Source organism: Fulmarus glacialis, unplaced genomic scaffold (assembly GCF_000690835.1).
Source record: "Fulmarus glacialis isolate BGI_N327 unplaced genomic scaffold, ASM69083v1 scaffold34642, whole genome shotgun sequence".
Taxonomy (NCBI): Eukaryota; Metazoa; Chordata; class Aves; order Procellariiformes; family Procellariidae; genus Fulmarus; species Fulmarus glacialis.
The window spans coordinates 712-15,238 of record NW_009196518.1 but is presented as its reverse complement, the minus strand read 5'-3'; the positions used below and the strand labels follow the sequence as shown (position 1 = coordinate 15,238).

Below are 14,527 nucleotides of genomic sequence, written 5' to 3'. Positions count from 1 at the left end.
GGAAAGCCGCAAATATTTTTGCAGCCACAGAGAGACAATATATAGATGCATAGTCAGTGCCCAACTCTAACAGCAACTGGATTTGGAAAGAATTAAACTAGTACAAATTATAGATAATCATAATGAAATTTTAAATATATATTAATCTAGTTAATATCAGCCTAATAAATATATGGCAGCTACCTGTGATTCAAAGTGGTGTTAGCAATGAATTCTTACATTCATCAGCACAAGGGAAGAACTGAAACACTATTTATGTTTAAAGCTTTTTTGATCTTTGTCTGTTCTGCAGTGAAACATGTTCTTTCAAGAATTATACCAGAAAAAATAATTTACCTGAGAGAATGAACCCTCATGCCAAAAAGGGAGCACCAAGTTTTCATTACATCTTTCTGAACTAGGGCCTTCAAATTAGTTTCTAAGCAGAAACTGTTTGGGTACTCAGCCTTTTTACTAGTCTGTTACCTTAAAGCCATGATCTAACATTTATTTAAGTTAATGAAAGTCCCTCACTGGTCCAGGCCCCAAGCAATGGAAAAAAAAGTTTTTAGATACAACTTGAATCTGTATAAAACACAGTGGTGCTGAACACAGAACAAAAAAGAAACTTACTTCCTCTTTCATCCTTTAAAGTTCTTAGGATATTCACTAATATGCCCTCAAAAATAATTTCTTTGAAATCACACAAAAAGAAGGTAAAAAATACACAACCTGAGCACAGTGCTTTCTCTCTCTAGCCTAATATTTAACAAAAGGAGAATATTGTTATGAAGGAGCAAATGGTAGTGAATGTGCAAACATTTTATCATGGTTTTTTTATCAGCTCAAAAGTCTTTTTCACTAGATCACTGTTCACCTGAATGTTTTATAAGAAATTAAATTTTTGCCTATTTAAATATAACTTATTTAAATGTCTACAAATTTGTAATTGGTCTGCCTAAATGTAATAGCTCTGGATTTTTTTGTTTATATTTTATACCATGTTATTAACCTAAATGGTACTGAACTCACACCTTTTCCCTCCTCCATGCCATTAATGAAATATTGTATTTATCCTAGGAGATAAAAAATATCCTACGAGATGTTACAATTTGGAGAAGAAAAAAGGCTTTAGTGATAGAATTTTTAGATAAACTTCAGAAGAAGAGACAAATATTTAAAATCCTTACCAGAAGTCTATATACTCAAACACGAGGTTTTATTTTTCCAAACATTATGAGTTTTTTTTCTCCTTACCAGCAACTTACTTTTTAAGGTCTCATTCTCCCAAAGTTCAGTCTGCCTATGTGTTTTCACAACATCAAATGGCAGAGTTACGACAGCTGCAATCTATCAAGAAAAGAAATCAGTTTTAATGTTAGAGCACAAACAATTAAAATTTAATTAAAATTTTTAAGTTAAAGTGCAGACAATTTAAAGCTAGATTTGATATTCCAAGTGCCTGATATTATTAAAAGTCTTGTATTTCAGAACACTGTAATTTATTCAAATATACATAATCAGCTTGAATGCCAGACCATGTGTATTTAAAGTAGATGCACTCCAAAACACACATCATTTCTGAAAGAACCATATAAAATCATACCTCTTTTAAATAGTTTATTAGTGATAATAATAATCAGTAGTACTAGAAATGAAAATATATACTTACAGAGCCAGATGCTGCTCCTGAAGTAAAAGCAATAAAAAACGTTGATTCATGTGCACCAACTTCCTTGCACATCATCTTCTTGAAACGTTCGTAATTATACCAGTACATTGCTATGGTTAAAAAATAATAAACTTGCATTACAACACATTTGTATGTCAAATACAGAAGTTCTTTTATCAAGTACAGATATAAGAATTCTACTGTGGCAACAGGAGCAAAAAGAAACAAGAGCTGAAAGCAAAATAAAAGTGTTCTCTGTGATGATCCATGGACAGACTGCCTTGTTCCCCTTATCTCCATATTCCAAATTTCTTCATATGATACAAATTAGCCTAATCATTTTGTCATTCCCATAAAGTAACCCCTACCTTAATACAATCTAACCCAAGCACTAGAAAACTCACATAACTGATTTTTTAAAAATTCAGTTTAACATAAACCAAAATGTAGGCTTCTAATTATTTGCTATGGCATATTTCACACGTTTCATAGATCTCGCTAATTCTACAAAAACGTGTTTCATACAAAATGAAAGGTTGCTCAGGACTGCCTCATACTATTCTGGGGGACAGAGTGTAAAATTTAATTCTGAGAGAACCAAGAAATACGATTTTGCTCTCTGGAATTACTAAGGGGGGAATGCCTCTGTGAGGACTGCCAAAGGCAAGTCTAACAATTTTTAGGAATAATATCTGTTTCTGTCTTTGTCTGCTAAACTAAACTGCACTTTTTGCATTCTAACTAAAACTCTAAACTATATGCTACTGGGCTGAATTATAGAGTGATTTCTTGTGGCAGTTGGTCAAATAAATACTGCAAGTGACGGCTGCATATCCTGAAAGATAACTGTGCCTCATTCAGCACTGAGTTCTGGAGGTTGTGCCAGCAGAGAAATACCAAAGCATTTTCTTGCCATGAAGACTGCCAGCACATATGCCTGGCCTCCAACATTTTGCAAAAGTAAATGTAGGCAGTATGTCAGAAGGTATTCTCAGGGTTTGAGGAAAACCTACCATTGAAATGTACGAAACTCTAAATTAATATAAATTATCTAAATCTAAAACTTTGCTTAAGCACCTGCAGGACTCCTTTCCCTGTATACCTTTTACATTTATATTCTCTGCAACACTGCTAGAAGAGTGACTCAAGTATTACTGTTAACCCAGTTCTCCTGCTTATAAACATTTACAGCTTAAGTTTTATTCAGTCTAGCTAGCCTCCCAAGGAATATGCGTGAAGCATATGATTCACACTTGGGCTAGTAACACAGTGGGATTCTAATCACCCTATGCTGCTTGAGTCATTCTGTGCTGCTTGACTGTTTCCACAGAGGAGCTGCTTTCTCAATACAAATTGTCACACTGATTTTAATTCCTCTTGAAAGATGCTAACTTGAGCTAACTGCAGCAAAAACACAGACTGTGCTGTAAGAATACCAGAAACCATGACGCTGTTGGGGCATCATTCAAACAGGAGAGCTAAGACTGAAGGCATTAAGGGAGCATATCTTAACTGTCTAGAGAGTATTTATAAGGAAAAAATAATCAGAAAACACAGAAATGGTGTTAAGCAGCATTAAACACCCTTAGCTTTATATCATCAGAGTTTTGTGGCATTTAATTTCTTTTTTTTTTTTAAAATACATTTTCCTTCACTCATGCATCTAATTGCCTCCTCAATTCTGGCTCTTCAACAACAATCCTTAACCTATAAGGCAGTAGCTGCATGGTAACCTGTGCCTCTGCCTATCCAGCACCCCATGATGTCTATGAAGTACTGGGCACAGAGAAGCGCCCGACAGCTGTGAAGTGAATGCCAGAGCAGTGTGGAGCCTGACTTAAAATCAACAAGGATGTTTTGGACTGGTGGCAGGCGTGGCTGCAAGAATCTGAAAAGGGCTGAGAAGAACACACACGCATCACCTTAGTGCCCTCCTCCTTGTGCACTCCCTCACAGTCCTCTGATCTTCCCACTCTGTTAAAAGCAGCAGAGGGGAGGAAGATCACTAGCTCCTGCTACGTTGCTACAGACAAAAATCAGTCAGAGATCAAGAGTTTCTACTTGAAATCAGACAACAGGAATTAGATAAAAAATTTTAGAGTTCCCTTACAAAGCTTAGCAGAACAGCCTAAGAGAAAGATGCATTTGGCAGAGAGAAAAATGAGTAAATTAAAAAATAAATACTGAACAGGAAGCACTTTGGGCAAAAGGTTCAGATGAATTCTGATATCTTTAGCCTTAGAGAAAGCATGTTGCCCTAGGTTCAGAAGCCTTCCCTATCACAGAAGGCTAAATTAAGTCCCATCAAGGAACAGGTTCCTTAAGCAGGAAATACAGTTCAACCACATTCTTCAAACACCTACTAGTAGCAAAGTGAAAGAAAACAGAGTATTATTCTTCTGAAAAGAAAACGGCTGAAATAACTTAATTCTGTTATCTCACTTAACTGTTAAATGCAATTTTTAACTAAATATCTTCATCACCCCCACTTACCATGCACTGGTTTGGTTCACAGCCAATTTAAAATTTACTTCAGGTGCACATCTAAATGTGCTCAAATCCCATAAGAGTCACTGACTGTTTGGAACCACAAATTAAATTAGATGTCAGATTATCTTAAGAATGAAGCAGGAGAACAAAGACAGCAGGTCAAATACTTCAAGGGTTCTCTGCCTCCAAAAACAGGTTTGAAGCATTTTTCTGGGCCAACACAAGATGTTCAAAGATGTTATTCCTGGTACTATCCAAAGGACAGAAACTGCTTCAAAGACAGTTGATGCCTGATGACCCACAAGTGCTAAAGGACAGTTTTCCCACTTGTTAATGCCAGTGGTGAGAGCCCCTGCTCTTTTGCCTCTGTTGTGACAACAACAGGCCTCAAAAGAGACAGGGGCTCTCACCACTGGCATTAACAAGTGGGAAAATTTTCTTTAGCAGTCTCATCTAATTATCTCTGTAGCTCACAACATAGCAGAGGTGTGACAAAAAGGAAGAAAGCATGATCTCCTCTGTCCTTGTTGTCTTAAAGAATATTCCTAGGACTAGTTATGCTCTGTATCAGACTTTTCTTCTTCTAGACTTTCAGCTTTGGAGCTTTGCTAATGAGTGGTGCTCTAGCTTCATGTTTTTTGGAGCAGTTATACAAACTCATTCATCTTGCTAACAAAAATTCCTGAAGACACTACTGTGTCATTCTCTCTTTGTACATGTTTTCAAAATTAAGCATCAGAACACTTAGGTACAGCATGTTTCTCTATAAGGAAACAGCCACTATACCTATCACAGAGAAAATTTTCTACTGAAAGTCTTCAAAAACAGTCATTGCAAAAGCTAAAGATGAGAAGAAACAGTCTAAATAGAGAAAGGGAATGTAACAATGAATCCTAGCTGGTATCCACAAACAAAATGGGGGGAAAAATCAGGTCTTCAAAGACTTTATAAATAAAAACACTTAAAAGAGAACATGTAAATCTCAGTCATTCTTAAAGCTAACCATTAAAATCACCTAAAACCACAAAGCCTAACAGAGTTATGCATAAACAGATCTTCTGACATAACACAAACCTGCACATAAAATAAACCCTACCTGAGAAAGGTACATCTCTCAGAACAGTAGAACTCCAGCCCCTCCACAGGGAAAACCATCCATCTGTAGCCACTTTACTGCTGACGCACATGTACAGTTGCTTGTAGGACAACTTGCAATACTGCATTCTAGTTCTGATCAGCTCCAGCGGGCTCACTACAGTAACTGAACCAACTGCAAATGAGAAAAATGTGGGCTTTTTTTAAAAATCAACATTTACTAGTAACATTTCCTGAACATTAAAGTCAGGTCTTACATTAAAGTCAGGTCTTACCTTGCTTTATATATTTGATTCCTTTCAACTCTCCCATTTTCCTTGAAATAATTCCCCAAATAAGTTTCCTTTCCAGATAAGAATACCATATCTATTCACAGTACCTAAACTTTCTGGGCACACAAGCTACCTACCTTTTTTCAATACTGGCATGTTGCAATCCATGTAACATGTTAAGAATCCTAATTTTCAGATTTATTACATAAATAGGCTGAAAATTTCAAGCACTTATAAAGATTACTTTTCAATAATTACAATTTTTAAGTGTAACTTGAAGAAAGTGAGCTTGGGGTTTGTTTGGGGTTTTTTTGTTAAGGATAAAAATGATGGTTAGAGATTAAGCTTTTACTGATTTCTAAACATCTTTGCCATTCTTATTTTAAACTATGGAGAATATTTAGTAGGCATGCTGTATATCTGGTAAAGTAACTCTCTTGCACCTCGTGGAAGGATCAGTGAGTCACCACTCACTGACGAGCTCCCATCACACATGTAACAGACTTTAATGATTTTACTAGACCCAAGAACTTTTCTCCTGTTAATGGGATAAGGTTTCTTTGGCATGTGAATTTAAAATCTGGAGCAGCCTAATAAGAACAATTTGCCACATAACCACAGAATAACAATGCTTTTTCCACTAGTCTTCCAGTTCCCCTCATAGCTGTCACAAGTAGAATACGGAACTACATCCTCAGAGTCTTCTAAGAAAGTCCAAAAATATACGACCTGAGCTACTTCTACAAAAATAGATAAGGAAAAGGATAAACAAAAGTAAGAAAATATAAAACCAAATTCAGTCCCTTTATATCATATAGCAGTAAAACCAGTACAAGTCCAATTTTCATTTTCCTTGTAATTACCTGTGTAATTTCCATTAAACAAAATAATGATGTTTATTACTAGATTCACAACAGAATAGACTTAAAATAAACTGTCCTTGGTAGAAGTCTAGAACTATAAAATTTTGAACCAATTACAAACATAGTGAAAGTGTAACAGCAAAAATAAATCACATTATTCCAGGTTAGAGGGTTACGTTGCCCAAGAAATACTGGGTAATTACAGTATTTCTTCCTATGCCCAGCTCCACGTAATATTATCCCTCATTTAAAGCCACAGCAAATTTACTTTAAAAACAAAACAAAACAACAAACCAACAAAACAAATCCAAGAGAACAGCATACAGGTATTTTATTTCAGTTTTCTCTTTAAACAGATGACAACTTACATCTGCTTAAGGAACCTGCAAGAACGGGAATGTGTTCATCATCCTTTCCTAGTCTAGATTTCAGAGCTTCACTCAGTTGGTCATAGCAGGTAAAATAGATTACTGTGGTAGGAAGTGCCATTATTCTAAATTATAAGAGAGGGAATCTAAATTAACACAAGGAAAGCAGGAGCATTAAGTCAATCATCTTGTACGGATATTTTGCTTAAATAAGGAAAAGTTACATCTCCAGCTGTGCATTATGGATGAAGAAAAAGCATTAATCCCATGGCTTTGATTCACTGTCTCTAGTTCAGTGTTTCAAATTCACAGTTTCCCAGCTTTCCAGTTTTTCATTTCATTAGGAAAAACTGTAAGTAAAATTGTCTGATTATCTCAGTCAAAATTTATTTTCTATCAGCTTCAGAACTGTTTTGATAAAGGAATGGAATTGAAAGATCTGAATATGAAGCAAGCAAACAAAACATTGTGGAAATAGCTACTAACCTTAAATTTTTATTCATTTAACAACTGGAGAGTATTTTCTCTATCTTAATCCACACTTATGATTCTCATTACTTGAAAGACAATGTGGAGTGAGTAAATATAAGCTTTTTTCATTCCAGCGTAGTACAGACTATAGGAAAACCAGCTAGATCTATAATCATTCAGTGTAGGGGTAAAGCACCATATCCTACTATAAAATGGGAATTACATTTCTGTGTTATGTCTGTGCCAGTATAGCACATACCACCATTACCAAAAAACAGTGAAGACTGCCATGCTTGGAAAACCAACAAGCCATAGTTTAGATCTTCTTTTAAAAACTGTGTACCTCTCTCCAGTCAAGAAGCTGGTTCTTCTCTGCTGGAGTACAGAACATACGTGAAGAAAAAGCTGTCTTGGCTGAAATACAGATCTCTTAGTTCAGTTAGGTCCTAAAGGTTTATATATTGAAAATGCCACATGCTGCAGGATAAATAACAAGGCCTGAGCTCCACTATGCTTTGCTTTTTTGTGCCTATATACTAAGCACTGTGTGCAAATCAGAAGTGTACCAGTGCTTTCCCACTGGGCAACACTTCATGTCTTACAAGATACAACTTTCATGTACATGTTAGATTTGACCACTGTCTTGGATTGTTTATGGAGGATGACATAATTATAGAGGTCTTAATTACTACCTGCACCAGGTTAATATGAATAAAAAGATAAAACACTTTGGTGCTGTTTAGGCTAAAGAAAAGAAAGGAGGAGATCTGATAACAATGTTTAAATATGTAAATTTCTCTTGTAGAGAGAAAATGAATTATCTGTTTTCCATGACAAAGTTGGATAGCATAAAAACCAATAAAGTTCTTTGGAATAAAGAAGATTCTAGTTAGATGTTTAAAAAAAAATTAAGGGTAATGAGGTGCAACACTAGAGTGTCTGTGGAAACAGCTGTGTTGCTTATTGCAAGTCATTAATAACAAGCTAGGATAGCAAATACCTATCAAAGACTAGCATTCTCTAACAGTTCAACCTTATGATTCAATGATGCTATCAAGGGGATGGTTACAGTACGGATACAACCTCTGAAAGGCAGAATGAAAAGTCTGATGTGTTTGCTTAACCACTAAGAATATATCAAAGAAGTTGCAAGGAGAAATCTCAAGATCTGGCAAAAATTATACTGTCTCTAGATGTTTTGTATCGAACTGATTACATCATTATCTTTAACTTCAGAATTTACCAAATTTTTAAAATAACTTAGAAATAAACATACTAATTTGTCTAAATAATGAAGTAATTTTTAAATGATAATTCATAACACATTACCAAAAAAAGAACATTCAACTTACAGTGTTGGGGGAAGTCCACTCCACAGTGATTTTATTCCCTCTATTTGAATAATTTTCACAAATGCATCCTAAAAATACAACCAGGCAAAGAGCAATAACTAGCTACAAACTTTTGTAGTCAGTAATATATTTTAGCTGGCAGAACACAAAATTAATGTGTTAAAAAGTATGTTTCTAAAATGGCTTAAGCTATCTATTAAGATTCCAATTTTGTAATTGCTTATGCTAGATATCATATTTAATCACACAAATAGTTCCACTGAGCTGAAGAGAAATATTTGTGTGATTGAAATTAAGAATTTCCTTCCATCTTTAAGACCAAAGTAGTAAGTTTTTATCAGTAACTGACAACCCTGTGAATAAGTTATTTTCAGAACTAATAAAGCACAGCAGCAACTTGTGGAAACTTCCCCAAAATAATCCACTAAAATATTTTTTTTAATACATAACGAAAGTTCTAGGGATGAAACAGCATTAACTCTCAATGATTCTTCAATACTTGCTTTCTCTGACAACCATGTGACAACATATGTGCAATGTATATACACTATATACAGTATATATATATGTATATACTTCCAAGTATGTAACTTGGAAGCTTACAATTAATATCACAGCTGTTGCATATATTTCCCTGACCACTGACAGCAGAGGAACGTTAAACCTTGAAGGTTATTCAGCTGAAATCACCATCAAAAAGATAAACTCCCTAATATTAGGATACCTAGTTTTCTTAATCGTTTGGGGGAAGAGGTTGAGAATATGCTCAAGACTAGACATTATCACACGGCCTCAAAAGATACAGAGCCTGACAGACCACAAAAAGGAGTCACAGGAAGAAAAAGGCAAATAGCTTTAGAGTAAACAGCCTTGATGGACAGATCCATTGAGGTAAAAAGTTGCTTGGGGAAAACAAAGACATGATTTATTAAAACAAGGCTGACTTGGAAAAATGGAGCTTTGAGAGGGAGTCAAGAAACCCTAAAAGGTCCTAACACAATTAGACAAAAAAGACACTTAAGAAGAAAAAAAAAAGACAGAAAATGGCATATTAGTATTTTATGTTTTCTCCAAATATATTCTGTACTAGCTAGTTTATATGTTTATAAATCCAGCTTCAGCAAATTTACAATCCAGGAAGGTACAGATAAAAGATTGGAGAAAGGACGTAACTAAATCCCGTGACTGAGCAGCATACTTATGTACCTAATTATATGGGCAAATACAGCAAAACATTTGTACAGTCTTATCACTGGCAACCTATCATGTCTACTACAATTTTCTTTACTGCACAATTGTCCAGCACTGTTTTTTTAAAGAAATGAAAGGAGATTTAGCGATATGATAAGTCATTCTTCTTCATGAATTACCTTGTCACAGCAAAAATGGGTATAAAATCACGTCAATTAGAAAACTAAGCGACTTTCTAAAAATTGTATGTAAAGTTAATTGAAAAATTCAAACTTATTAAGTTATTAATTTTTTAAAGAAATTAACACTGTAAAATTGCTCAAGAAACCTCCTGCATGAGCAGTTCATTCTTCTCAAAAGTTTAATTCTGAAAAATCTGCTGCTGAAGCAGCATCACAGTTCCCGACAGCAAGTCTGCTTCAAATGTCTGGGTAAAATACTAGTCCTACAAGTTTCAGTGGATCCAGAACTTGACACATGAACTTAACTTTAAAACACTATCTGCATTGTTAGTTCAGCTCAGGAGCATACTGGGAGATCGGTGGACTGAACAGAGGTAAGCAAGTACAGAAAATCAGTACCTGCAATCAGCGACTATTGGTAATATAGCTCAAGTGGGGAAAATAAAACCACAGAGCCAGTATCCTGTGAGGAAAGCCGTGCAGCTGCCCCCTTGTTCGTCTTAAAGGAAGGAACATGTATTTCCTTGTAGAAATTAATCATTATCATTAATCACCATATAAATTACACAGTGTAACCACACAAACACCCTCTCAAATGATAACAGATTCTACCAGAAGTTAAAAAAAACCCAATAAATTTGCAGGATGCCATTTTAAATGTTTTCAATGTACAGTTTTATATAAATATAAAATGTTCTTACCAACGTCCCTTTGAAATGCCCAGTTTTTTTATACCAGGCTTTGCTGTCCCCATCCTCACAAAAACATATATGATCCATAAGGCCATTCGAGTATACAAAACACTTTCCTAATAAAATGGTGTGTAAGAATATAGTTAATGCTTGTAAGATTGTCCTTAGCAGCAGCAATTTCAAATTTGTTATAATGGCAACATAGATTTATCTCTGGTTAGACAAACAGGAGCAAAATAATCTTGGAAAGTCAACGACAACAAAATAGGTAAAAGGAAAGAGGGAACAGATGTACTCCTCAGTGCCAGACTAAATGAAACTGCCCTCACAGGCTCCAGGAGACATGTTTACCATCTGCCGAAGGCTAAAAACAACACAGGACCTGAACGTCACTATTGTATGTAACTATGTGAACATCTTTCAGACTTTTAAATCTTTTATTAAGTAGCCTCAGCATCCACATTACACGTGAAGGTATTATATCTTAGGTTAGACTGTATTTATACTAGATCATCCTCTCTACTTGTTTTTGATTTCTTCTACATCATGTACTTTGAACCTGTTTGATAAAATATTATTGCCACTACAAAAACATACTTTGAGCTTCACATTTTCAGATTTCTAGAGGGTTTAGAATTTGCTAAAAAACCAGGATAGAAGGGACAAGTATTTTTCCTGATTTACAGCAAGTGTGACTGCAAATATTCATCTCCACATACAACATGGAACTTCCACACCAGTCATCTCATTTCCTTTTAAATCTCATTTATTAATTACAACTAAACAGTAAAACTCATTGGCATATCTTTGAGTGCACAATGCCTTCATCTATTTGGAATCCAAGTGACAAGTGACTTAGGTAAGACTTACTACTCTTATTCAAAACTCTTTGGATTCTGGAGGATATGAACTTTGATATAGCATCCTGATCACATAAGCCCTCTGACGAAATATTTAGTTATTTATTAATAGCTTTTTTTTTTAACTCAATTAATTGATAGTTGTGCCTTCTGCCACAATGAAAATACTAAGGAAGACAGAAAAAAGCCTATCTAAAATGGTATGTATTTATGGGATTTTTTTCCACTGTGTCTATTCACTGGCACTCTTTCTTTAGCAATTTCAGTATATATTGCTGTGTTGTGTTTTTTCCCCCAACTACGCTGAAGAAACAAACATAATTATTGTGAAACAAAGGAAAACATTCTGTAGCTCAGCATTATGATAACTATCAGCTAAAGGCAACAGCAAAAAGCAAACTGTGTCCTCTATTACACTACACATTTATTTACCTTTGGGGAATGGATTGCTTTGGGCTTGCAGTCGAGTTTTGATAACATCAAGAGGAGTTACTAAAACAAAACAAAGAAGTCATTTAGAAACACCCTGCATGCCCCATGAAAATGTAGAAGTGTACAGATGCCTTACCGTGAACTTCTATGACTTTTTTTTCTCCAGAAAAAGAGAGACCTGTTTTACAATGTAGAACAGAGAAGGAAAAAAGGAGAAATACAAATCCCATATGGTTTTCAAGTGACCATATGTATCTTTTCTAATTTACTAACAGTTGCACAGACAACAAATATTAGAGATACACAAAGCTCATCCAAAAACCATGTGTCATCTTGTCTGAAAGTGCTAAAAGTTGTGCTATTATGCTCTGCTGCTAACCTTTTATAAGTGGCATACCACAAGGCATATGAGATCAGATTTTGGTCTCAAGCATGTAAAATATTACAGCATTTTTCATGTGTTTATTCTTTTTCAATAAACTGACCGAAATAGAGACGTTCAAAAGAAAAACGTTGAACTCATGATGTACTTTCCTTCTTCGCTGTGTGTAGACAAGATCTAAAACTTTAGAGTTGTTGAAAAGTAAATGAAGGTTTAGTGAACATTTCATTGCTTCCCCTCCAGCCCTCACAATTATTTACAGGCCTAGACATGCTGAACACTACAGTGGCTGGTCAGCTGGCCCAGCCTCTACTGATTATATTGATTGAGGGCTCAATTCAGTTGCCTACACGCAAGCAGCTAGTGCCATCTGAGTCTCTAAGGTATCCAAAATACCTACACAGTTGACAGAAATGACAACTTTCCTTACTAAGCAGCAGCTAGAGGCTAAGTCAATACTCTAGCATGCGTCTCATGTGAGAACGCATTCCTATGCACAGGCAACTGAGTCACACCTTAGCTCTCTATTGATGCCTCTCAATTGACTAACAGGAGGTTGAACACTTGGCTCACATTTCCGTATCTAAATGTAGGGATCTAAATGTGACTCCTGCAGCTCAATTCAGTTGCTTAAAATTTGGCATCTAGTAGCATTTTAGTCACTCTCACATATTGTGCCTTGTCTTCCAGCTGCCACTTCAGAAAGGATCCGGTCTCCTTTAACTCTTGAGGTCTTGAATACCAACACCTTACGCTGTACTAGAATCTTATGTACACACAGTTGGAATCCATCCTGGGAATTCCACAGGTCTGATGTAGCTTTCCTTGCTACTTTACGTAACATCACAGGACACATGGTATAAAGACAGACTAAAAAGACTATGAATTTGACAAGTTCCTGGTAAGATCCTACTTTGTAAAAATTTGGGAATTTTGTGGGGGAAAAATCGTGCTTAGAAAATTGCACATTCCCCTGCAGCATAATCCATGTTAAAAGTCAGAACCAAAGGCTAGCTTAAGCCAAAAAGTAAGTGAAATACAAAGTATAAGCTAATGAGCTTGGAGAGCTGCAAGGGGTATGAAGCACTGAATCTAACCAACCAATGCTTCCTTAGGTACACATGGGGAAGGAGGTCCTGAGTGAGATGACTGACTATGAGGCAGAAGAAGAATTCCACAGACTATCCAGAAGTTTAAAAGGCTAACAAAAAGCTAGCCTTAAAAACAATGTTTAGGGGCAAAAAAAACCCACAATAAAAGGCTTTGACAATGTAAGACATCACAGCTGAACAAATTAATGTTACCACTGAAGGGGTAATGTGAAGGGGACATCTCACAGGGGCCAGCCTTGCAGGATTTGTGTCTTGTACTGTAAAGTAGACTTTTATTTAAAATCTATTTTTAAGCAGCAGAAGTATGGAAATTAATTTTTATTATTAATTTTGTTGCTTACAGAAAGAAAGCAATGAATTACTATACCAAGAGGAAAAAAGACATAGAAATGAAAAGTTAATAAAAATTACTCTTATTTTCAGAAATGGTTAAAGATTATCAGGGACAGGAAAGATTTCAGTTAACCATATTTGTTAAAATACAAAAAATTATGAGAAAGCTATCCAAAAACATCCTTGTTGAACATATTAATGGAAATCTATAAACCCTATATATGCAGATACCACACTGAGTCAAACTGAGGAGTAATCACTTTGCAAAGATTCTCTCTGTGGCAAGCTTGATAGTTTGCCTTACCAAATAATGATGTAATTATAGCTCCACAACAAGAGGCTATTGCTTGCTGAATAATGGTTGTTTTATCTAAGTTGCTATCACTCATTTCAGCCATGGCTTTATCCCTGGAGAAGAAAAACCTGTTAAGGAACAGAAAAATATATTGCAAGACTATGTTCAAAACTTGCAGAAAATCAAAGGAAAAAAGATTTTAAATTTTCATTAATACATTATGTATAAGCAGCAATAATGCAAATATTAGTTTTCTACTTGTATACAAGCATCTCCGTAATTTTTTGAAATTAGAGTATTTGCGCCACGTTTTGTAAACAATCTACATTTTCTAAATTACAATAAATCTTTCAAATCCTTCTTACATGGACTACAATGTTTATATTTTTTGTAAACCACATTAAATATTTAGTATGTATTACCTCTTGCTGCAACAAAGGGTTTAGGAGCATGTAAATAATCTGTACAAAGATAAATTCCAAGCCT

At 35.2% G+C, this 14,527-nt stretch overlaps 1 protein-coding gene across 1 annotated transcript in view; it reads right to left on the bottom strand.

Annotated features, from left to right (window-relative positions):
- SLC25A40 (solute carrier family 25, member 40) overlaps positions 1-14,144 on the bottom strand; it is a 20,857-nt gene extending 6,713 nt beyond the window's left edge. The window contains exons 1-8 of the mRNA XM_009572216.1: positions 14,051-14,144; positions 11,920-11,979; positions 10,637-10,743; positions 8,563-8,630; positions 6,740-6,864; positions 5,238-5,411; positions 1,652-1,761; positions 1,248-1,329 (exon numbers count right to left, since the gene is read on the bottom strand). Of these exons, the coding sequence (XP_009570511.1) occupies positions 1,248-1,329; positions 1,652-1,761; positions 5,238-5,411; positions 6,740-6,864; positions 8,563-8,630; positions 10,637-10,743; positions 11,920-11,979; positions 14,051-14,144 (820 nt within the window). The remainder of the gene's footprint in view (positions 1-1,247; positions 1,330-1,651; positions 1,762-5,237; positions 5,412-6,739; positions 6,865-8,562; positions 8,631-10,636; positions 10,744-11,919; positions 11,980-14,050) is intronic.
- Between the last annotated feature and the right edge of the window lie 383 nt (positions 14,145-14,527).